Source organism: Chelmon rostratus, chromosome 13, assembly GCF_017976325.1.
Source record: "Chelmon rostratus isolate fCheRos1 chromosome 13, fCheRos1.pri, whole genome shotgun sequence".
Lineage (NCBI taxonomy): Eukaryota > Metazoa > Chordata > Actinopteri > Chaetodontiformes > Chaetodontidae > Chelmon > Chelmon rostratus.
In genome coordinates this window covers 10,726,162-10,752,172 of record NC_055670.1, presented here as the reverse complement: position 1 = coordinate 10,752,172, position 26,011 = coordinate 10,726,162, and the positions used below count along the sequence as shown (strand labels likewise).

General features: G+C 40.6%; 1 protein-coding gene across 2 annotated transcripts in view; it reads right to left on the bottom strand.

The window, feature by feature from the left end:
• Positions 1–20,263, bottom strand: part of si:ch211-214p13.3 (nectin-1) — a 30,379-nt gene extending 10,116 nt beyond the window's left edge. Inside the window, exons 1-8 of one of the 2 annotated variants that reach the window (XR_006007294.1) lie at positions 20,163–20,263; positions 18,952–19,293; positions 18,512–18,814; positions 16,534–16,627; positions 6,860–7,011; positions 5,635–5,737; positions 5,415–5,502; positions 4,987–5,079 (exon numbers count right to left, since the gene is read on the bottom strand). Coding sequence is in view for 1 of the 2 variants with exons in the window: in XM_041950844.1 (XP_041806778.1) it covers positions 5,068–5,079; positions 5,415–5,502; positions 5,635–5,737; positions 6,860–7,011; positions 16,534–16,627; positions 18,512–18,814; positions 18,952–19,293; positions 20,163–20,235 (1,167 nt within the window). In the remaining variant the exon portion in view is untranslated. Of the gene's footprint in view, positions 1–1,356; positions 5,080–5,414; positions 5,503–5,634; positions 5,738–6,859; positions 7,012–16,533; positions 16,628–18,511; positions 18,815–18,951; positions 19,294–20,162 lie in introns of those variants that run through there. The other variant, XM_041950844.1, reaches the window with a different exon arrangement.
• Positions 20,264–26,011: the final 5,748 nt, after the last annotated feature.

Below are 26,011 nucleotides of genomic sequence, written 5' to 3'. Positions count from 1 at the left end.
AGCTGATGTTTTGATGATAGGGCGACTGGTTTAGGATATATTCATGCGTGAAATGGCAATGCACTGCTGCTGCAAGTAAGTCATTCATTTCATCATTAGGAAAAGTGAATACAAACTGTAACAAAATTAACAGTAAGGAGGCTACAAAAAAAAGACGTGAGGACCAACTTCGATTCAGGAGTGTATCCAGTTAAGCTCAAGGTTTTGTAAATATGGTAGTTATGCTTCATTTGTGTTCATAAGCATCATTTCATTGCACTTCTATAAAGTTGAGGGACTCAAGAGACAGATTAAAAACCAACAGACAGATTCCTGTGCAATGGTATTTCCAGTGGCTCCCTGTTTTGTCTAAATTGCGCATGCCTACGAGGACACATATCCACAGGCTGCAGCATGTGGGCGGAGTATTTAAATCCTGCCATTGGTTTCCAGTATTTCCACTGAATGACAGTCGATGGTGGTAATGTGGATTCAAGAAGACTGCTAGCAAGTAAGCATGGATGTAAGCAATGCAGGATTTAAAAAGAGGAATTTGGAACAGTTTTCCAAATGTTTTTTTTATGTGGAACAAAATGCATTCTACACATTTGCAAGGGCTCAAGAATGCACACAATCTTGCTAATACTGGATGTTAACAGAACTTTTGTTTGTTTATGAGGAACAGAGATAATCCTGAGAGCAATAATTTTTTTGAACTTAAGAAAAAGGTCCACAGAATAGCCACACAAGACAATACGCCACTGTTCTGACAGGCTGAGAAGTGGACCTCATTGTTCAAATTGCAAAACATTTATTGACATGCAGTACAACCAGAGAAGCAGTGAATTTTTGTTCTGCTTCGATATCATATAAAAAAGATACGGACTCAGTTCGCGAAAATATGTCAAAGAGAAAGCAAAGTTAATTACTTGCTAAGTTGGATTCACCTTTTCATTCTGAATCAGAAAAACAACAAAAACGTAGCGGAGAACCATGGAGCTACCGCTGGTGCCTCTGTAGCTACTAACAGATACTCAGGCAAGCTGGGAACTTCTCTCATACCCAGTAACTGGCCAGAACCAGGTCAAGTTGAAGCTGAGAGCTCCTCTCAGGGAGACAGAAGTGATGCGGTCGCTGATAGCATAAGTGACCTGCTGACTGGTTGGACAAAGAAGCAAGTGGGTGAATGGAAAGACCACAATGTTTGTCTGTCTTGACATCAAGGCTGAAAGTGGTGGATGTTTAGTGTGTAGGAAGTAGTTGCTTTGACAACCTCCACAACACAGTGGACTGACCTGCTTCCTTCATCCACATGGTCATAATTGAGTCATGAAGTTTTGGTCTGCTACTTTGTATATACTGTGGCTGTATGTCCATAAAACACATACAAAGACACAATCCTGAATCCTTGGTATCAGGGATGGCATGAGAAGAGTACACACTGTTAATACAGAAATACTTTGTTTTTGTAATGTTTATTCAGTACTGGAACTGCAAGTGATAAGTTGAACAATGCATCAACCAAAAGACATAATCAAAAAGCACACAATGAAAAAGTTTAACATCAACAAAAAGCAGTGCAATAGTTTCACTGATATCAGTGTGAGAACTACTACTACTGCTACTACTACTGTCAAATAAAAAAAAAGAAAACTAAACAAAATACCTAAAATTACAGAGCTGCCACGCAAACATAAAAATATTAAAAAGAATAGATATGAGACATAAACAGGAACTGCAACCTAAAACCTATTAGTGCACACTACAAAACACACAACACTCAACTAAATTATTTAAGGCTTTAAGATGTCAAAACAGAAACTAAACCCCTTGACTACTTCTGTTTCTGACAGGTGCAGGGACGGAGCACAAAATTGTGGACCGAGCATATTGGCATTCTCTATAGGACCCTCCCTGCAACCACAGCTATTCATTCTAGTACTGTATTTCCTCAAATAGCCACTGGGCCACAACTGCAGGCCTCCACTCACTTCTAAAGTTCCCACAGGCACTTCAAATATAGCTACTCCCAACAGTCTGGTTGACACGTAACACACATGCAACCATTGGGAGTTCTCACCCCCATCAGAGACCAGCTCACGTCGACTACGCCCCCGGCCATTATTTGAGACCCAGTTTTTTCTTTGACCACTTTTTAATTGAGGATACACAGTATCTTTGTGGGCCCTCCTGACATGAATGCCCTGTATACTTAGTCCCTCTGCAATCATATGCCCCTGGCCAGCTAGACAAACTTTCAAAGACGATTGAACATTGATTACAGTAGTGTTTTCATTTTAGTTGACTTTGGTCAGTTGCATTTCTTCAAATATACACAGAATAGATATAATCTATAATTCTGGTATATAAAAACTATAACTGAGTGATTCAGTGATTATCTTCTTTTTATGAGATTAAAAGAGAAGTAAAAGAAATAAAATAGTATTAAATATTAAGAGTCTGTTTTATCCCCAAATTCTTCCTTGCCAAAGCCTGATGCCACTTTGATGTGTTGTTGTGGCTCTGGTTCTTCTGGATGTGTTTGTGTGTGTGTGTGTGTGTGTGTGTGTGTAAGGGAGAGAGTAAATAAGTATGTGAGAAACAGTGAGAAGGGATAAGGGCCATATTTGACTTGTTCTGCCTTTTACCATTTTTTTACCTTGACCTTGCACTTTCGCTCAGTTTCTGAAGTTTATCTTGCTTATTTGTGCTGTGAAATGCTTTGATGAGTTTTATTTTAAAAATTGGAGGTAATTATACTGTAGTTACCACCTGCTTTACTTTTATAGACAGGGTATTGAGTGTAACAATAGCAAGTGAAACAGAGGAGTCTGATGTGAACCCTGAGTGTGTTGGTTCAAGGTTTTTGTTTTTAACTCGTATGGACTAAGACTGAATCTATTCAGTCTTATTTTGTGCACACATTCATGGTCCCCAGAGGATGAACCCAAGTGTTTCTGGTGATCCTCTGATTTCCCTCTAGCACCTGCATTAGGTTGGCATCTTTGGTTTTCTGTGAAATGTCTTGAAAACTATTGGATGTATTCGAATAAAAACAATTGGCACAGATATTCAAGGTCCCAAGAGGATGAATCCTAATAAGTTTTAATAATGGGCAACCAGGAGATCTCAAGTTTCAATAATGCAGTAAAATATCACTGAATCTGCTCCCAGAAACACAAGTTTTGCTGAAAACATTTATGGTCTTAAGGTGTTCCTACTAACTTTAGTGGTCATCTAACATTTTCTTAAGTGCTATTAGCAGGTTGATATTTTTGGTTCAGAATGAATTGTTTTAACAATAACTATTGATTTATATACAGAGTATTTCAGGAACATACAGGAACAGGACTTTATATTCATAAAACCAATAATAATAATAATAATAATAATAATAATATAATCTCAGCAGCGTTTGTAACACAGAACATCATCTTGACCTTCAATAAACTTGAACATGTCATAAATTCCTTTTTTTGCTGACTCTGAGTTCAGTCTGTCCTCAGTGAGTTTACCCATAACTGAAGAACTCAAAATACAGCACAGACGACGATGAAGATAAAAGCCAGCTCCACGCATGACTGTTATTGCATATAATAACAACTGAAGCAGGGGACCAAAACAAAGAACTACATGTCCCCCCAGTTGTTTCCACTGGCTTTTCCCATTGTTTCAGCCACTGGGGTAGATGAGGCCTGGTATCTCTAGTGTTTCTAATCTATAGTTTTCTTGCGTTGTTATTCCAATATTTACCTCTTTTCTTTGTGCACCAGGATCATCACTCATTTGCCCGACTACCTGCCTGCCTGCTCTCTTGCTAGACCACTACCTGCCTGCTACCTCCAGCCTTCAGAGCATTACACACAGTGTCATCTACGTGAATAGATAAATTAAAATGTTAAAATAGACCAGTGTGTGGGGATTAGGGGCATTTGACATAAGTACTAAAACCATTGAGTGAGAAGGTGTGTCCAAACTTTTGACTGGTAGTGTGTGTGTGTGTGTGTGTGTGTGTGTGTGTGTGTGTGTGTGTGTATATCAGAGAAACAATGCTAGTGTAAATTTTTTTGGTTGTTGTAGCGTGTGTGTTTACATGCACTTTAGTAATGTAAATCAAGTTAAAGTCAGCTTTCTTCAGTAATCCGATGAGGTCATGTCAGTCAGGAAACCTCTTTCCCTAGCTTTTTTCTTATTTCTTCATGCATACATAAAACCAGGTTTCATGACAAATACGTGCAGGGAAGAGTATTGCTGTGACAACAGCAGAGCAGGATAAATCGAAGATCATTAAACACACAGTACCAATACATCCTCAAATTCAAAACAGGTCAACTTAAGTCTGATTAAAGAACAGAAACTGACATTAAGTAGCAGCTATGAGACAGCTGCACTGTAAGGAAAAACTAAATGCACAGCCAGTCGAAATGCTCTGATGCAAACACACAAACAAAATAGCAACAACAAAATCAAGAAGCACCATCTTCTACCAATAATACACTGCAGATGTAGCACAGGGAAGGGGAGAAATCTGATTACTGACCTGCAGTACGTTTTTGCTGATTTATAGTACACATTACTACAGTGCAATGCAAATGTATTGTCTAATATTTGTGGTACCTGATTTCTCAGAGTAACCTGGCTAATGTGTGCACGTACACATGCTTCGTAATGCTCTATTATTATCAGAAGTTAATGCTGTTGGTTGTAAACAGAACTCTTAACTGTGACAGTTGGAGCTGGGAGTTCGTTGGTGATAAAGCAGGCAGACAGTTGTAAGCCACATCCTACACATAACTGCCACTGGGTGAAAGTCAGTTAACCTGACCTCCCATTTCAGTCCAAACTCTTCCATTTTTGCTGTAAAGCTCGACTTAGAGTTTGTTATCTTCATTGTTGCTTCTGTTGTGTGGCACTTGATAGATTTGTTGACAAATCAACAATGACATGTGACTACAGGAAAAAAGGTGTTTGAAAGTAGGTCATCTGATACGAACGGTTAGACAGCACCTGCACTGCTGAGTCAGGAATGACACGTGTGGGTGGAAAACACCTGCAGTCCAACTGTCAGTCAGTCAGTTTCCATGGATGTCAAACAGATCGCTATGGTAGACAATCAAAAACATTGAATTAATTTCAAATGAGTCTGCAAATTTCTGAAAGAACAGTTCAAACAGAAACTAAACTGAAACAAAAACAAAAAACTACGTAAACCAACACTGTAAGAAATAAAGAGATAATGAATTCAGCCGTTTAACTGTCCAGCTGTTTCCAGGAATTAGATATGATCAAATACGTCGTACTACTATGTAAATAAAAATACCGTGTACATGTAATACCTGTATCAGAGGTGCTGTACTTTACATTAAATCATATATGAAATATGAAGGCACCAGAATGCGCTGTGACAAGTTAAATATTATATATGTTTCCTCTACCTCTGCCTGAAGTCTCCCATCTTCGTCTTCTTCTTCTGCAGGTATTGCTGCGTCTGACTTCCTATTCCTGCTTGTGCCCTCTCCTGTCCTGGAAAATGAACCATGCATTAATAAACAACAAAAGACTACCATAGTATGAACAATATATGCTTATATATATACTTAGCAATAGTATTGTTTTTTTCCATTTAAGTGTATGTAGTACTACTGTACTTAGTACCTTGGAAATTTCCCAGATTTATAAAAGTAAAACATTGTAGTAAGACCAGCAATCACAGCAAGAAGCAAAAGGCTGAATAATGTCCAACAAACAACGCAGTCTCCTGTAGGGAGAGAGGACACAAGAAGAAGAAGACAGTCAGAGCAAATACTGATATACACTGTCATCTTATTAGACACATCTAGCTAAATCTACTGCAGCCCTGCAATGAATCCCACCTTAAAGCACATCCTTGAAGTTTGGCATTTAAATAAGATCAGGTCAGACTGGGAGGACTGGGTTTTAATAAAGTGGTGGATGCTGGAGAGGATAAAATACTCTGCTTAAGTTACGACAGCTTGATGTGCCACCATGTGTTTCTGGCTGGTTAAATGAAGAAAGCAACAGTGTGTTGTGTCGGGCTCTGCTGTCAGTGATGTACTGTGAGTGCACGTCCAATTTTGTAGAGTTTCAGCGTGAAACCTGGTAATAACTCATCCTTTGATGTTGGAACCAGACTCTAAAAGGCTCTCGTATTTTCAGCCAATGTAGTTTTTAAATGTTTCTAAACATTTTACTATCCATAAACAAGTTGATGTGGCACTATTAACATTTAACAAGTATTTTATTCACTTAAAAACTAGGAATTTGTATTTGTATTTGTATTTTATTTCCCTTTAAAGGGGAAACAAATATCAGTCCCATCAGGTGTCCCAGATAGCATGCAATACCAGGACCCTCACGCTACATGTAGCTCACCTAAATGGAATGCACTCAGCTTGCATATTATAAATAACACCTGTGGTTTTCCTGCTACAACATGCCATGTCTGCAGTGAAAAATGTCTCTTCATGTCATTTACTCCAGAACATTTCATGGCCAGTTAGTCACCCATTCATGTTGACTAACATTCATTCGTGTTGTCATGGCAAAAGGCTTGGCAGCCATGCCTTTCAGCTCCTAGGCAGATACAAACATGTTCCTCTGCCAAATGGGATAATAATTGTCCAGTGTGTCCTGAGTCTTTCCTGGGTTGTCATTTCAGTTGGACATGGCTGGAATGCATCCATTGGGAGGTTTCTGAGAGGAATCTTGATCACATACTGTGATTTCACAGCAGGCCTCAAATCAAAGAATCAAACAACATGTACATGAGACTGAAATCTAAAAACACAGCACGGGAACAAATGCAACAAACACCGACACATTTGACAAAAACCAACAGACAAATCAAACCTGACCTCACCTGAAGTCACATGCACATAGAGGTGGCCGCGTTTTCTTCCGTAACTGTTAGATGCTTCGCACTGATAGAGGCCATTCAGGTGAGAGCTCATGCTCATTAACTGTAGCGTTGCAGCCTCTACTGTAGCAGACTGAGGCCACGAGTTGTCAGCTCTGAAACAGAGGAACAGGGCTCAGCGGTGTAATGTACAGCTAAATAAAGACTTATGGCAATTGGGCAGAAAAAATATGCAAACTGTAGAGTGTTGTCCCAAAAGTCGGATGAATTTCAATTGCTAGTCCTTAAAGCAGTGATTGTCAGGTGGTGGCCCACAGGCCACATCTAGCCCACTGAGTAGTGGACTGGCCGGACTACAGGAGACAACTCTGGAGATGTCGGAGAAGCACTAAACTTGGCGTTTTGTTGTACTGAGCCTCAGAATGAATATTTTTGTTAGCCTCTCTTAGCCTGACTTGAGTTCTGTTCAGTTAAACCCTTTCATGAGCCCAGAAGCTTATTACATATTTTGTAAACTGTTTTCCTCATTTGTGGGATTTAAAAAAAAACCCTTGTTTTAAAAATCCAATGTGTGGCCTCAGGCCTACCAACCTCACTTTACGGCTGTCCACAAATACTCAAAACTTTAATAGATATTGGAAATCTTAAATAAATTTAAAAAAGACATTCAATTGTGAAAGATAATATTTGATCGTGGAGAACAAGCAGCACCACTGTGGTGGCTGCACTGATTGCACTGCATGATGGGCAGGAGTCACAAAACCAAAGTTTCTGTTGTTCAGTAATGACTGAATGAATGTATGTGGTTAAAATGTCTGGTGAAAACAATTCCTGAGTTAGATGTGAAAACATTCCCGCTCTACATGCTGTTTCCTCAGCTCCTTCTGTCAGTGAGTTAAGAGTTCATTTCAACCAAACCAGTTGGTTGCGATTGGTGAAACAGTGAATATTAAAAAAAAAAGATTTTGGTGAGTTTTACTTTGGTTCTGTCATGTTTGAATGAAGTATGTTTATGAGGTCTCAGTAGTAGTAGTATCTCAGTAGGATCCTTTCCACAATGTGGTCAGACACTTAGAATAACAATCTGGGCCTGTCAGTGGCAAAAACAAACACACACAAATGCCCACAGGGATTACACTGCAGACTGTTTTTCATGTGCCGGTTGTAATGCTTTCTAAAAACTCTATCGATTTCAACAACTGTTTTCTCAGTTAGACACAAAAACATGGGAAAATAGGGTCCATAATCAAGATCCAAGATTTCTTTATTGTCATTGAGCATGACATGTCAATGAAATTTGCATTGCAACCCCCATGTTAGAAACATGATAACAAGAAAGATAAGATTCTAAAATAAAGTTAAGATACTAGAATAAAATAAAGCTGAAATGAAAATATACTAAGACAATAAAAATATACTAAACAATAAACAATAAAATATACAGTGAAATGTGCCAACAGAATAAAATATACCAGTGAAATGAACCAACAACAGCTGAAATATACTAAAATGTATATAAACAGTAAACAATAAAATATACCAATGAAATGTCCCAATATACTAAAATGTGTATAATTTAGTTAAGTGTGTGTGTGTACTTAAATGTTAAGTACACAGAGGGTGCAGGTGGAGGTGAAGGTGTGAAAGTGCAGTGTTCAGTGGCTCATAGTCCTCAGTCTCTCACTCCAGTGAGGGGCTGCTGGGGGTGATAGCTCTGACAGCTCTGGGGAAGAAGCTGTCCCTCAGTCTGTTGGTGGTGGTTTGGATGTTCCTGTACCGCTTTCCTGATGGAAGTGGTACAAACAGTCTGTGGCCCGGATGGAATATGCAGGATCTTCCAAGTTACCTGGACCGGCACCACGCCACTTTCATTGATCGAAAATAAAATGTAGGTCACGCTGACATGTTTGAGTTACTCAACAACACAGTATAGGACGTCATTTTATTATTTATTTTGTAATGTGTAGGCATGTAGCGTGAAGAAAAATGTTGTATTTCATCTGCTCCCCCCCAAGGAAAGCTGTCTGGAGACTTCGATGTCTTAATGCAGGAAGGTTTATTGATGCTCGGCCGAGAAGAACAGAGAGATTATCAACACAGTGTGAACTCTGCCTGATGCCACCTCATTCTGAGGGATGCTTCCCGTGATCAGTCCGTTGCCCTAGCTGGGAGCACTAGATCTGGTTCATGCCCAATTATGGCCATTCTTCAGGCAATAAGAATATGTGTGATCAATTGATTGGCTCTCCGTACCTAAAACAAGGAAATATTGTTGTCAACATTCCCCATGTGGCAAGCGTCTTCAGGCCGCCATCAACACATTCCTCTAACAGGAGACAGTCTACCCCTGGAGGACAGCACAGCTAATCAACTATGCCCTTGGTCGCCTCAGCAACGGAGCTTCTCACCCGATCCGAAGGGCGCCAGTTTCCCTAAACAACTCAACAGCTGCATTGTACTCCAGCAGAGCAAAACAGACTGCTCCCTTTGCCTGGAACATAAGCTGGCCTGAAGGCGACCCCTTTGCCTGACCATGACTCTGAGGTCCCCACTAGCTGTAGTCAGTGACAGAAAATTCCATCACATGTAGATCTTTTAAAGACATGTCTATGTTGAAATAATACATAAGTGGTATGTCTTTTGTTGTACTGGTTTTTCCTCGTATGGACATATTGCGTAAAAATACATATTCAAATGGTGTTTTTTTTAAAAGGAATAATCATTTTCGCCCAGTTTTGACAGTACTACTTTCCTTAAACATAATCCGCCTGCCAGCACATTTAAAGCTCATCAGTTAACACGTTAACACAGCTGCACCATAACTGCAGCACAAACACTTGGCTGTGCTAAGCTACGCTAACCTGTTGTCTCACTGTAGCTTCATATTTAACAGACAGATCTCAGAGCAGTACCAATCTTCTCATCTAACTTGCAGTCAGAACACAAATGTATTTCCCAAAATACTGAACATCACAGGCAGCATTAGTGGGAGGTCTCAGTGTGAAGAGCAGACTAACACTTAACTTAATACGCTTCTGCATCAGAAACCGAAATCCAAACAGGAAAACACATTTCTAATTTGAGATAGAAAACAGTAGTCAGGAAACCAATCACACCACATGGCCCAGTTCTGTTTTCGGAATAGAAATCTTCAGCAGATGGGTTCAGATTCCTAGCCACGCGATTTAAAAATGGAATAAGCACCAACAGTCTTCAGAGTTCAACGTAAAATAGGTTTTATTGCCTCAAAGCAGGTCCAAAAAACTGAGCTGGTCCCAGTGAGCAACTGAATCAGACACAGAAATCACACTCATTTATACATACTCACTCCTCCTAATGTGGAGCTTCAATCAAAGGTCATTCCCATCAATAAGCACTTTTGGTCTGAGAAGACATTATTTCTTTAGCTTCACTTTCGGTGCTTTCCTCTACCCTCTGAAATTTACTGGTGTCTGTCCTCCCCAACAAGTGATACCTTCATGTAAGTTGATGTCAGACATACTCCTGCACTCCAAGGTACAAGACACCATTATACTCTACAGTTCACTTCAGGTTACAAAGAATAAATCGCATAGTAACAAGAATATATAAAAGTATGTAAGTATGATGATAGAAAATGTGTAGTAAATATGATCTGTCAGTATTTATTGATTATACATGAATAGATCCAGTTTGGACATAGGTTAAATGTTTCCCACAGTGTTCTTTCAATCATATCACATCATGTTCACCCGTAGATGGAGTTGGCCCAGTTATTCTCCAATAAGTTTCACAGCGTGAGAAAACTTCACCTGCAGAGGAAACTTAAAGCGGCTATAATCAATATTTTTATATTTACAATGGATCAAATGACTGTGTGTAATGTAAAAAAGGGTTTATGTTGGTTTAATGGTGCAGTAACACTATTAGCAGGTGTAATGTAACTATGTAGACAACAATAAAAAGCTATTTGCACACATGGGTGGGAAGGAACTTCATTTAACAATGGGCTGCTCCAACTGCGACAATAATTCATTACGTTGTAATAGTTATGTTCATAGATGCTATAAGAATAACCATATTGTACTGGGTGCCTGTGCAATTAGTAAAGTTAAAGGTAAATCACCAGAGGAACTTGTGATTGTACTTCCCCTGTATCACATAGATAACAGACTGTACATTTCCACCTCTTGAAAAAATACAAAACTTACTGGAAATAATTTCACTGCTGGTTCAAACTATAGGGGGGATGTGTCACCATTTCTTGTGTCACATTTTTTGTGAAGAAGAAAGACTAAAATTAAATGGGTTCCACTGCTTGCTACCTTTGACAACTTCCCTTTGACACCTACCAAAAAACATCCAGGGAAAGACCTGCGAAAAAATGTTTTACAGTAAATAAACAGTACTGTACAGTATTATCCAGTTTTTTCAGAGAACTATTACAATAATAAAATGTTATACTCTGAAGCCATTGGTGTGCCATGGAGTGTTTATTAATCATGATTTCAAATGTTAGACCTGGCCATTTTATGATCCATGCTCAGGCGTTGCCCGGAGCTCTGTTATCTGTGCTGTCCATGCTCAATGGCTGGCTCAATAATAAAAGTATGGTCTGTACAGCTGCTGTGGCAGCCTTAGTACCAGGGGAGAATCTTGCTTGACAGTGAAGATGAACCAGTTTAGCAGTGCTAACACTGCAGCTATCATCTCTATCTTACCTAATTTGTTACATAGTTCTGAAGAGAGAAATGATGACAGTTACCATGGCAGTGCCAAACGTCCATTGGGCAACGCTAACGCTTCACTTAGCCTCCACTGATTTGATGGCAAATTAGCATGATTTTTAACAAAGGCTATTGTTGCATGCACTTAGTGTTACATATAATAGCTACATAGCTAGCAATCATTACAGATAGCAATTTAGCTAATGTTACTTAGTTAGATAAAAGCTAACTTAGATGGTAAATCTTAGCTTTACTTCTTATTAAACGCAAAAAAACATCAAAACGTGTAGTGCGGCACAAACAACATATCTAATCAATACTTACATTGTAGGAAACAGGCAAACTTTCGTGCGTCCGTGGCCAGCAAAACTCGAGCTTGCTGCACTGAACAACATCTGGGGCACTGAACTCGAGCCAATGAGGACGCACCGTTGAAAAATCCATTCCCGCGAGAGATGTGTGTCAGAATCGCAAACAAAATGTCAGGCAGCGAGAGCAAAGGTCTGATCAGCGAGAGCAAAAGTCTGATCAGTGAGAGCAAAAGTCTGATCAGTGAGAGCAAAGATCTGATCAGCGAGAAAGACGCAGAGGGAACTGGAAACAAAAGGACATATTATTAAAAACATGAAAGACCAGTAGTTTGTTTGCAAGTTAGAAGTTTTACTTTTGAGTTGACTTTTTTTGCTTCAGTGACTTCTCTCAAATTCTTAATTTTTGTTTGACATCTAAAAGTTTTGTTTAATATTATTGACACAAATGTGATTCCATACATTGTGTTAGCTAACAACAAACGTACATGGGGTTTATAAGTTGCTGTGAGATCTGAGTGGCTACTTATCTGTACACGGCATTCAGTAATAATGAGTTTTCAGTTTTTATTATTTTCTCACCACCACAGAATCACTAGATAACTGCTAAAGTAGAATAAGGCTGTTGGACATTCATTGACTGCGGTTACTAATGGGTTTGATTAATGATTTATAGTCTAATAATGCATGATGGTATTGATTATTGACAGAGGCTGACCTTGCTAATTATCAGCTAATTGTACTCAGCTTCTAATGGCAGTATGTAGTAAATGGTTATTCTCTGTGCAAGCATTTTTAAACTACTTTCCGAAACATGATGTGCATGATGGTGTTGTTAATGACTCCTGATGAAATCTGAACGGTCAGCAATCTTGTTGCCCTTTGTTTAGCTTCCCCTTCAGGAGTAATATTAACCCAGAAAGAGCTAATAATTCTCTGTATAACATAACCTCCTCTTTCTGTCAGCTGCTGTGTCTGCAGTGTATCTCTTGACAAGAACAAGCTAGAAGTCTCACCTTGAGATGTTTCTCATCTGTGTGTCTGATGCTTAACATGTAAAAAAAAAAAGTGTTCTCAGTCATTTTTGTGGCTGCTCGTATGATCTCAGACTCAAATGCTAATACTGTTACAAGAGTACTCAGGTACAAGGATCACATGAACACACGTGGTAACGATCAGAGCAGAAGGTAATAATCAGAACTAAAACATCAGGCAGAGAAAAAACGCTAATAAGCAGCATGGAGATAAGGCTGGAACTCTGCAGCAAGACAAAGATGGACTGGCAAACAGGCAGTGGATCAATAGGACTGTAAGTGCTAGTGACTGTAAGTGGGAAACTGGATGATTGAAACTGAACAATGACGGGAAGTAAAACATAGAGCAATGCATAGAAATATAAATGCATGCCCTTAGGTCACTTATGGACTTCATTTTATCATTAAAATACAACAATAACAATTAATGTAATGAGTTGTTCACTTCTTAAAAAATCAATTAGACAGCATTTTGTGGAAAAGTCAAACATTCAGGTTTTAAGAAGCTTTGTCAATACACATACTGCTGTAACACCAAACCAGCTGGGCTTGTGTTGCAGTATGGAGTGTGGAGATGTTAGCTCTGTCTATGTGAGATAACACAAAAAGCAACATGAAGAAACAGACATTCAACCTACTATTCTGGTCATTTAATTGGCCCCAAACAAGGCTTAATGTTCACACAGATTCTCTCGACTGCCCCTCAAGGTTAAATATGCCAACATTGCTCCAGCATGTGGGCCTACCATTGATGTTACCAGCCACATTAGCCGTGGAACGTGCTAATGCCAAATTCAACAGGCTAACCAGCAAAATAAACAGCAAGGCAACATAAATATGGCAAAACCTGCAGATTCTAAGTTTGAACCTCAGTTTTGAAGTGAATCCTGCTTTGTATTGGCCCTCAAAGTAGTCTGAATTAAAATGATTATGGCAGACATATGGATAGTGTAGGAGCAGAGAAAGCCATACAGACTACACCGGTGAGCATCCAGGGCTTGGACATTGAGATCGTGGAGGAGGACAAATACCTAGGTGTCCACCTCAACAATAAACTGGACTGGTCCACCAACACAGATGCCCTGTATAGGAAGGGCCAAACTCGTCTCCATCTGCTGAGAAGACCGCACCGGAGAAGTCAAAAAACATGACTCTCACTGTGCTCCCAGTGCTCTCCAGGTGGGAAAGAGAGCGATGGAGCAGGTAGATGATAGATGGTCTTCCACACCAATGCCTCGTTGATATGTGAACTGTAGGGGGTCCAACTCGGTGCTTGCCAGGTGACAGGTGAAATAGAGTAATCATTTTGTATTTTGTATTTCTCTATTCTGTTGCTATTTTTTTTTCCTACTGCTATTGCTTGCTGCCTATAACACCTGAATTTCCCCGGCTGGGGATTAATAAAGTCTTATCTTATCTTATAACGTTACAACAGTAAGCCTAAGAGCTTCCGAATTGTTGTTGTGGGGACATTTGCATCAAGTTAATCCACTGGGACTTCCACAGATGGTGGAAGCAGATGGAGACTTAATGTTACTACCCACATCTTTGTGTTAGCGGAGTTGACGTTATGGCAGGGAAAACAGTAGTTACTGAATGTAACTCCAGTTCTATGAGTACGTGTGTAGCCCTCGACCTGCTTGTTATCACAGCCACAGTTAAGCACATTATTTTTAATATGAATAACGTGACACCGGTGATAAACTGATATACTGCCCAGTCCTACACACCTCAGATTTGAGCTGAATTTTAAGTGAAATCCTCTAGCATCAGTCTTTTCTCTTGCAGCCTGCCAAGCTCCAGTTGGCACACACAATCCATCTGAGTTCACAGACAACAACACAATGTCACTCTGAAGGCACTGTTTTCACGCCCAGATGACTTTCTTCTAATGGCTAATTCAACATTTATGCATCTTGGTTTCTCAGGGACTAACTACAGTGAGAGTAAATGGATATCCCGGTCATTTAGGATTTCTCACTGTTGAATACCTACCTCTCTTTTTCACGTGTAAGTGACTTACAGTTTAGCCTGTCTATGTGTTGTCTTTAGTCTTTGTTGTTCTGTTTTATGTTGGAGTTTTACATATGAATTAATGTGTATAAAATAAATAATGACATTCATTTAGGGTTATATCTATTATGAATATTGTATACTACTGTACAGCTTGCTACTGAAAGGACTTCGCCCTGACTATTTTACAAACTCCTGTAAGAATAGTTATTTTGAGTGAAGTGTTCTCTAATAATTCTTGTATTCAAATCATACCACTGAGCTACGTTTTCCTTTGACAATATTCAGAAAAACATGACATGCCGCAGCCTCTCACTGGGCTTTTCCACAGCCCACTGGGCTTTTTGAGCAGTTGTTTATGTCTTCAAAAACCAGCATAAATTCACTTTTTTGAGTCAAACATGTCTGACTATTCCAAAAATAAAAACACAGCTGCAGTCCATACTTCCTATTTTGGTTTTCTGACATTAAATCACCCACATCCAACTGTCAAGTCAAAAAAACCTCTAGTCTAGATGAGCTTTTTTTTTTATTGGTAGGCCATTGGCAGGCCATACCGCCAACATCCAACAGTCAAAATTTCCCTCGCTGGGGATAAATAAAGTTTATCTTACCTTATCTGCTTTTGAGTCAACAAAACTTTATCACCAACATCCAGCTGTCAAGTCAAGAAAACCTCACAAAGGTCTAGATAAGCTTTTTATACTGGCTGTGAGCTTCCATTTTTATGGAAACAATCATTATTCTGGATTTTTAAGGTCTGTACTGCTGTTTCTTTGTAGTGGGTTTAAGACCACAGGCTAAAAATACTGAAGAAGCAATGACTGGCATTATTTATAAAATACTGGAAATATTTTAATACAGTCTGAGTCAAAAAGCAGGAACCTTGCATCTAATTAATTACGTTTTAAGCTTAAGTTTTTGGATTTTCAATTACCTGTGCACACTTATTTAGTTGATACATTTTTAAATCTTATTTTAAAAGTGCACTGCAGACAGAGTGCATATCTACTTAACCAAACACAGACAATTCAAACATTAACATTCAAGTTTAATAAATGTTTATTTTAGTTCATTAACTGTGTCTCATTTGTTATTATTGTCAACTGGTTGTATTTTATCAGATGCAAAAGAACAACAACATGATATCGGCATTATGTATCGGCCATTGGCCACCCCGCTCTCTGACATATCGTCCACTGAAAATCCCCCAATCCCACTCCCCCAGGAAAAGACTTGGCAATTTTGCTACTGTTCAGTGCATTTCAGCCTCGACTGAGATACTTAGAAAGGCAAATTGAAAACGTTAGTGTGAAAGTTCCTAAGGCACGAATGTTCTGCGAACACCTGCCAGGTTTATTTTCTGACTCCCTGTTGCTGATCTCCTGTTCAGAATGCTGCTAATGTGTCAGCTTTACATTAATATTATGTTCCGAAGTCAAAAGAAGTAAAAGACCGAAATCATTCCTATTAATTTGGCTAATGGCACAATTCTGTCACCACAGTACAGAGCTTGTGAGGACTGCACACCAGACAAAGCTAAAGGTAAAAGGTACAGATTATGTTGTTTGATTAAGAATGTTTCCACTGGAACCGGTTCATTCTATTTACCATACCTGTTCCATGTGAAGTCTGCCCTTGGATTAGCTTCAGCCACACATTCAAAAGAGCTTTGACCTTGTTGACGAATGTTCACCTCCTGGGGTGAGACTGCAAGACACAGGGAGAGAAAATGAGCTGTGTTATTGGTGTAACTGAGAAAATATTAATTACAGTATATCAGAATCATATTGAACACCCATCGTTAGAGTCCATGCCATCTGCAGCGATACAGTGTTATCTTGCTTTGTAAGACACCTGATTTAAAGACTTTTCAAAAGTTTCAAGGTTGATTTGGATTAGAGAACTTGAACAACCGGTTTGAAAGCTGCATCGCTCTTGGCACTGGACAATAATGTGGTATTACTTTCTACTCATGGCCTTTTGAGGTTGTCCACGTTTTCAAATAATGGCTGTGGTTTCTCGGCACCATGGCTGAGTAACTAAATAAAGGTCGAGGCTATATGATAACACAGCCATGGTTCAATACATGGCCTGCAGACAATGACATCAGTGTTATCATTTATTTGGTTGGAACAATTCATCAAAGTTAGTATAGGGGAGTTCCAACCGGCAACAGGAGCAGCTGTCCCTGCAGGCAACTTCCTGTAAAAACTGTTGTTGGCGGACAGTTTTTGGGACATACTTGTTATCTTGTTATTCTCTTTTTCTTTATCAGTCTTAATACCTCCTTTGTAACTGTCTTTCTTACTTGTCTGTATCCGTATTCTTGCTCTTTTCTAACAAATCAATTTAACTCAAAAGGTCCTCTTATTAGCTTTCACAGCTAAATGTGACACTGATTACCTGAAAGAGTAAAATGAGGTTAAATTAAGAGAACCTGCAAACTCTACTAAGGGAATTGAGCATAGAACTGTCTGGCTGTGAGGCAACAGTGCTAACCGCCGAGCCACTGCGCTGAATGTTTTAAATGAGAAATTTCTCAAAGAAGCTAATAAATTTCCAGGTTTTGGCAAAACCTGCGCATTCACAGATGTGTTGTAGCTGGCGTGGTGTGCAAGACATTTTGAGAGTTAAGAAACTGTGTCTGGACTGAAGGGCAGTACTTGGCTCCAGACTCAGACTGGCCAAATACCAACAGCCACACAAAAGGCCCACAGTTCAAGGGCCTGTAGGAATGTCTGCTACTGTATGCCTGTGCTAAATGTGCTTTGCTGTTGGTTGGCTCACAAGCTCGCTAGCTGTCTTGCTAGCGAGCTTCTAATACTGCCCATGGCGATGAGCTGAGAAAGCATTTGGTGACTTTCTGGCGTGACCATGCCCTTTGTCTCTATTCTAGTTTCTGTCCTCATCTTGGTCTCTGGCCTCGTCGTTCTTGCCCTTTCACAGTTTGTTTAGTGAAGAAACAGTGACAGAGAGTGACAAAACCAGGAGAGGAGAGGGTACAAAAGCAGGGAATATGTCAGAATCCCATTGACAAAGCAAAGACAGCTGTTACATAGCCTTAACAGCAGGCAAGAGAAACAGAAATATATTGTGCAAAGCAGTTCCCTTCCCTTTTCCCTTTTTTGGGGAAAAAAAAGATGATTTTGCAATTTAAGGATATTTTATAAACATCACATACAAGGCTATTGGGAAAAGGCAGTGAGTTACAGCTGCACTGACATTAAACCACAAATCTCTTACTTTATGAAGATTTGACTGAGATGAAAACACTGGACTTCAGGCAAGAATATTTTCCAATTCTCATCCTAAACCTCTTTCCTCTTTGTGTTCCAAGTCAGATTCACCAGACTCTCAACTGGACAAAGTTGTCATAAAAGAAGTCCCAACTTAAAGCTTTTCTATGCTCTCCAGTATCTGATGCAAAAACGTATCAGTGGACTCACTATGAGAAGAGTTTTAAAATCCATCATGTTGCCTCTGGAAGAAGAAAGCGTCGTCATCCTCATCAAATGTCTAATTCACCTCTCTGTCTCTCTGACTCTATCACTGCAGAAGTAACCCATCTATAATTATGTAGTGTATACTCACAGTAGACCTGTATCGTGAAGGGCAGGCTCTCTTTTTTCATCAGGGCTGCGCTGGTGATGACACAGTGGACCAAATGCTGGTTGATTTCTCTGCTCGGCACTCCGAACAGTGAGCTGATCGTGGTTGTCGTGCCGTTGGGATGCTCAGTGGAGCTGTTTGTTGTCCTCACTTTTCCTGTCAAAGTACCAGTAAGCCACTTCACCTCCGCAGGAGGCTTGGAGCCAGCAGCCGTGCAGGTAACGAGGGCAACCTCCTCACTACCCAAAGCAGGACGATGATCCTCTAGGCTTAAGACCGGAGGCACTAGGAGAGTTAGAGTGCACAAGAAAGTGAACAAGCAAGCAAAAAGGTAAACAGAAGATCATCTCTCTCTCTCTCTCTCTCTCTTTCACACACACACACACATATATCCTGAGTATTTGTTATACAATGCATTATACCAAACAAGTTTAGAAGTATCTCCGTCTTCTGGTTTCCACTGGGGAACAAAGTGAAGATGCATATGTAGATGCCTTCATCCATCAGGTTGACACCGGATAGCTGGAGAGATCCATCGCCATCACTCATGTTTCCAATAAATGTAAATCGTCTATCGTCTCCATTGACAGGCGTCAGTCCAGTTTCGCGTGCGATCGTCAAGAAATTTTCTTTCTGAGGTGCTCCCCGGGTCACCCTCTGCCATGAAATCTGGCTGAGGGTCTCTGTGGTGCCAGTGAGTTTGCAGGGCAAGACGCAGGTCTCTCCTAAAGCCACGGTCACGTTTCCCCCAGTCACCTGGAGAGCTGTGAGGGGTGAAAAATCTCATCAGGCTCACATGCAGAGACAAATCTTTCATGGCCTGTTTCTCAGCAACAACATGTACTTAATATGTGCCTGGTGGCGCTGGCATGCCACGGTTGCTCATCTCCATCTTCCTGTCCCGTTTACATCCTGACTCTCCTTAATGTTTCCCTGAGTCGTGTAGTAATATATATTATCCATCCATCTATACACCGCTGAATCCTTTGCAGGGTCACGGGGGGGCTGGAGCCTATCCCAGCCGTCTCTCGGGCGAAGGCAGGGGACACCCTGGGCAGGTCGCCAGCCTACCACAGGGCTGCATATACAGACAAAAAACCACACGCTCATTCACACCTATGGATTTAGAGTTATCAATTTAGAGTTATTTAAGCATGTTTTTGGCCGGAGAACCCGGTGAGAACCCACGCTGCACAGGGAGAACATGCAAACTCCACACAGAAAGACCCCAGGCAGGATCGAACCGGGGATCTTCTAGCTGTGAGGCGACGCTGCTAACCACCGAGCCACCGTGCAGCTGTAGTAATTCAGTGATGCTCAAATATGAGGTTGAAAGTTGGCCATCTTTGTTCTACTGTACCTTCAGTCAAACCTTTTGTTGTGTTCGCCAGGAAGACACGTCATTGATCTAATTTTACATCCCTACAGAGAAACCCACCTTTTCTGTCGTCATGTCTCTGATTTCTATTCATCTCTTGTACTGTATGATTCCTGTTAATAGCTTTTCCTTGTGCAATACCTCCAGCATCCACGCTTGTTATAGGATGAGACAGCGAATGTGCTGTCCTTGTAGGCTAAATAAAGTTGTTCTAAAAAAAAAAAGAAAACATAAAAAAACATTCAGCCTACATACCTTCTGCGACTGTGCTCAAAATCAGCGACGCCAAAAACCCAAAATAGTGCTCTTTAAATAAAACGATGCCCATCGTTAGAGTTGACTTCCCACAAAGAACCTGTCCTCGCGGGAAGTGGGGGCGTTCTCATGAGCAAAATCATGACGCCACGTGAAAGCTTCACAAAACCTGGGAATTTGCGGCTCTACTTCATGATTTCGACCAGTTAAAATGTGTTCATATGTGCAGTAGATCATGGAGGGTCCTCATGATATCATCATGATATCATCTTCATTCTGGTGCATTCGTTATGACAGGTTTTTTGCTTTTTTTTTTTGAATTCCGAAGTTTATTTATCATGACAACATAACTGCTAGGCCACTGCTCCTATTGCAACAATCCGGTTTGGAAATGCATACAAGCAGCCAACATGAAATATGATTTATATGTTATTGCATAGGAAATGCAAAAACTGATTCGAATACTACTTTCTGGAATAACCACTAAGAACACGTTTCACTCTGTTTTGTCACTGTGAATTTAGTCATAAATTCTGGAGAGATTTATGTAAAAATAACAATTTCTTCGCTGCCGAACTTTGTTTTCAAATTCGAGAATATATGGGTTTTGGTTTCATATATTACAATAACACAAAATCAGATTGTTACAGGCTAATCAGAAGTACCAGCTACACAAATTCAAATATCAAGGCCAAAATGCTAATATTAATACCAAACCTGTCTTTTTCTAAAAGTGATATAAACATTTACATTTTACATTTACTACATTTTTATTGTTGTATTCACTACACACCATTAAAAAAAGGAGCGCTGAAAATGTCAAAAAAAAAAAAAACGAAGTCCCTTCATACGTCACCCATGGTGCATTCAGGAAAACTGCAAACTGCAATTTTTTATCTTATAATTATAATTTAAATAGCTGGATTATCATTTTCAAGATTTGTTTTGCAAATGTGTGGAATAGGATGTATCTTGCAAGTTTTCAGTGGAACTTTGAATTAATATTCCAACAAATGTGGGGCCAGAATGCACATCTTACTGTGTAAATATCCTTAAAAAAAACCCCAACACATCTTCAGTCCTTTCAGTGTAATTCTGTGTTTACATTTGGGTGACAAATTGATGGAAAACCTCCTAAGAAACATAAAAAATTCAGTTGCTTCATGTAGAGGGCACTGAGTGGTTTGAGTATGAAACTGATGTGAGTCCTAAAACAACTTGTGCAGCTGGTGAATAAAGACAAGCCTTGTGAAATAGAGAATATCTTTTCCACCATTTTGATGAGAGGAACCAATGTCTAAATTTATTATATACTGACCAGTTCGTTGTGCCAAAAAACTTCATATCATTGGTCAATGAGAGCAGTGAGGAAGCATAAAGCATTTAACTGTATGCACTCTAATCGAAAGTGGAAGATTTCAATCCAAATTTGGCTCAAATTGCTTATAACAGTTCAGTTATTGAACCCATTCTGCTCTGGGATAGTGATGTGTTCGCCCAACAAACAAATCCAATTGTTGCTGAGTGGGATCTTGTAAAAGCATCTTACAGATCCACAAGAGAATGACGAATGATGCTGCACCTTCACTTTTTTAATCATTTGTTGCAGTTAGGCATTAGAAACCCTATCCTCACTTTTCCTTCATTCTTCATGGTTAAACATTACACAACATTATGGCCAGGTTAATGAAATGTCTCTAATGAAAAGGAAGGTTGGGATGAAATGAGGGACTTAAACTCATGACCACAGTATTTCTAAAATGTAGTAAAATGGAATTACTTTCCACATAGTTTATGTTTTGTAGGTATAAGCAACTGGTAACTATAGTGTAGCTGTCCAATAATCAGTAAATAAGCTAAAAGTACATTTGCCTCTGAAGTGTAAGCATGAAGTAGCATAAAACTGAAATACTCACTTCAGTGCAGCTTAAATAAATGCTGTTAGTTACTTTCCACCAGTGCAGTTTGGTAATTCTATGTATACAAATGCATCATATTTAATAATAATTACAAGTAAACATTTAAATGAAAATTGAACAGTAAGTATACCTTTTAAACAAATGCAGTGCAGTAAAAAAAAAAAAATCCAAGTTACATTTGAATGACAGAGTACTAAAAGGGAGAGGCAGGAATGAGGTGGAGTGGAGGTCAGGGTCTCTTAATGGTGTGTCCCTGACCCAGGTCAGAGGACTGTGTGTAGGAGCAGGGAGAGAGGACAGACCTACAATTGTTTTTCTCTCTGTTTTGCCTTTCATCTGCAGACAGGAAATAGCAATGTTTACAGCTCAACAAAACCACACGGAACAAAAAAAAAAAAAAAAAAAAAAAAAAACTTCTCTACATGAGGCACAGGGGGACAAATATAAAAAAGAGGGAAGTGAGGACAAGTTTAACAAACCAAACAAATTCACTTCCAACTTGGTAATAATATTCAGCAATGTCTGCCAACTAAAACTATGTCAGAAGAAATGAATAACAGAAAACTTAATATTTGCTAAATCAACCAATTATTAAACTAATCAAACAACATATACACCCCTCTGGTGCCCGGAGGAATGGATGCTTCCAATTTGCCCATTCCTGCTCCAGGTGCTATTTAGGATAATACAGGGTGGGTAAGAGAGAGAAACAAAGAGACTTCAGAAAAATGCAAGGAAAACACACAACGTAGACCTGAGAATACATGAAACTCTGCAAATGAAGAGTGTCATCGAAACCAACCTGTGTTGTTATGGTTCAAATTTGAATACTGACTGTGATATTTTGCTAAGGCAGGAAAAATGAATGACGGTGTGGTGTGGTGCTGTGGTGAAAGGATACTCTCACTGATGTGAACTTCTCCCCTCAGGAAAACAACACACAGTCACTTTATTCACCACCAGTCGTTAAGCTAATTCTTTTTGCACTACCATTTACATTTGCACTATTACATTCTCTTAATGTTTCATTGTTTAGACTGCACAGCTTTTTTTTACTTAGATTGTATAGTTTTTACTTAGATTGTACAGTTTTTATTTAGATTGTACAGTTTTTATTTATCTCTTTTTAATATATGTCCTGTCACAAAAGGTTGAAGAGTAACGCAATTTCGATTCTCTGTTTGTCCTGTACATACTGCAGAATTGACAATAAAGCTGACTTTGACTTACTGTGGGGCTGCAGCTCTCACACTCATCCTGAGGGAGGCTGCGTTCCAGTGTTAGTTTGACACTTTGACACAACAAGCTTCTCTTCTCAGCTCGGGTCCGGGGCTTTTCTTCTCTCTTTGCAGCATCAACTCCTTCTGGCGATCTGAACACATTCACTTTATACTTACAAATGGCTTCTCGGTGGAAAAACTGCCTGTACCCTTTTAAACCTGCTCACTTTGGCTGAATCATTCCTGAAACCTTCTGCACTTTTGATTTTGAGCCTCTACTTCCGCTGAGTGGTTTGAGTAAGAAAATGATGTGACTCCAAAAACAAGTTTTGCAGCTGGTGAATAAAGACAAGCCTTGTGAATACATTTTCCACCATTTTGATGAGAGGAACCAATGTCTTAATTTATTATATACTGACCAGTTCATGGTGCCAAAAAACTCCCTATAGCGGTATACAATATAATTATCACTTAGGCCTGAAAATGATCACCTAAGTTTCACACCAGCAGTCAATGAGAGCAGAGAGAAAGCATGAATCATATTACTGTATGTTACTGTATGCTTGGGCGGATCTACCGAGGTGGCATAGGGTGGCAAATGCCACCCTAAAAGAAAGCATTGCCACCCCTGCTGCCACCATAATTTGCAGCGACGAATTTGACATTTACGATTGAGGAATTCCAATGTCTGACTGCTATGAATGCAGCACGAGATGAGGCCGGGTCGAGCGGCTGCAGCGCAGGCGCAGTAAGAGCCTGATTTGTTTTGAAAAAGCGTGGGAGCCAGAAGTCGCGAGGAAAGCAGACACCGGAGGAAAGAGGTGAAAACTGAGCAACTGTCGATATGTCTATCTATTAAGGAATGTAGTTATAGTTAAAGCACAGTGCCAGTATAGTTGCAATGCCGATTTTGACATAATAATAATAAGGTTGAAGAACGCTGTTTTGCTACGTTGCATTGACTAAGATGGAGGCGCGTGCAGACGCAGCGAGTCATAGCTCCAGTGTTTACGTTTTGGGAGCTCTAACACGGTACAGCAGGTCCGAACTGTTGAACATTGGAGTACAGTTCGGACTCCACACACCCCCTAAATTGGACTTTATTCCACCGGAGCTGCTACGGACCCCAGAGCCCACCCCACCACCACCTCCCCGCTGCTGGCAAGGAGGCACCGTAAACAAAAGCGTGGCAAGAGAGCCGGCTTGCGTGCTAGGCTAAATGCTAACCCCCACAGACCGGCTCTCCCCAGTCTCTTCCTCACTAACGCCAGGTCTCTCGCCAACAAAATCGACGAGGTCCGTCTAAGGACAGTCTCTCGCCGGATGGACAGCTGTGTCACCGTTGTCACAGAGACATGGCTGGACGACAACATCCCGGACGCAGCGGTGGAGATAGCGGGGCGCTCTCTGTTCCGGGCGGACAGGACGGCAGCTTCAGGTAAGAGCAGAGGCGGAGGCTTGGCGCTGTATGTACACAATGCCTGGTGTACAGCCACGCGCATCGTCAGCACGTTCTGCTCTCCTGATTTGGAATACCTGGCGGTGAAATGCCGACCGTTCAAGCTGGTTAGAGAACTCTCGTCTGTTGTTATTGTGGCCGCTTACATTCCACCGCGGGCTAATGCTAACTTAGCATTAGAGGAGCTGTACTGCCTAATCAGCGGGCAGATGAACGACAACCCGGAGGCGGCCGTGATTGTGGCGGGGGACTTTAATCACGTCGAACTGAAGGCGGTGTTTCCCAAATTTCACAAATGCATAAACTTTCCTACCAGAGACGGTCACATTTGGGATCAGGTTTACTGCAACATCCCTGCTGCTTACAAGGCTTTAGCAGCTCCTCACCTGGGCATGTCAGACCACATCTCAGTGAAACTCATTCCTGCCTACAAGCCTCTGGCCTGCAGAACAAAGCCGACCACCAAGACAGTACAGATATGGACTGAGGAGGCCTCCTCTGCACTTCAGGACTGCTTTGAGCTTACAGACTGGACTGTGTTCAGAGAAGAGGCAGACCTAGAGGAATATACATCATCTGTATTGTCCTATGTTCAGTTCTGCACTGATGCTGTCCTCCCTGTTAAGACCATCACAGTGTTTCCCAACCAGAAACCATGGCTGAACGGCACAGTACGGTCCCTGCTGAAAGCCCGGGATACTGCCTACAGAGCTGGTGACAGGCTGGCTTATAGCAGGGCTCGAGCAGAGCTGAAGAAGGGAATTAAGCAGGCCAAGCTCCAGTACAAAGACAAAATTGAAGATCACTTCAATAACACCAACCCCTAGAACATGTGGAGAGGCATCACAACCGTAACGGACTACAAGCCTAACACTCAGCTCGCCAGCCACGACCCCACCCTGCCTGACACCTTAAACAGCTTCTTTGCCCGCTTCGACACATCAGGCAGCAGAGAAGCCATACACCTACCCCAGCTGGAGGAGCAGCACCAGCCCCTCGTCCTGCAGCAGCATCAGGTGGCATCCACCCTGAGGAGGATCAACACCCGCAGAGCTGCAGGACCGGATGAGGTGTCAGGCAAGACTTTGAGGACATGCGCTGACCAGCTGGCAGGAGTGTTCCTGGACATCTTCAACCTGTCCCTGCAGCTGTCTACGGTTTCTGAGTGCCTCAAGTCCTCCACCATCATTCCGGTACAGAAGAAGACATCCATTTCCATTTTAGTATATTTTTATTGTCTAGTATATTTTA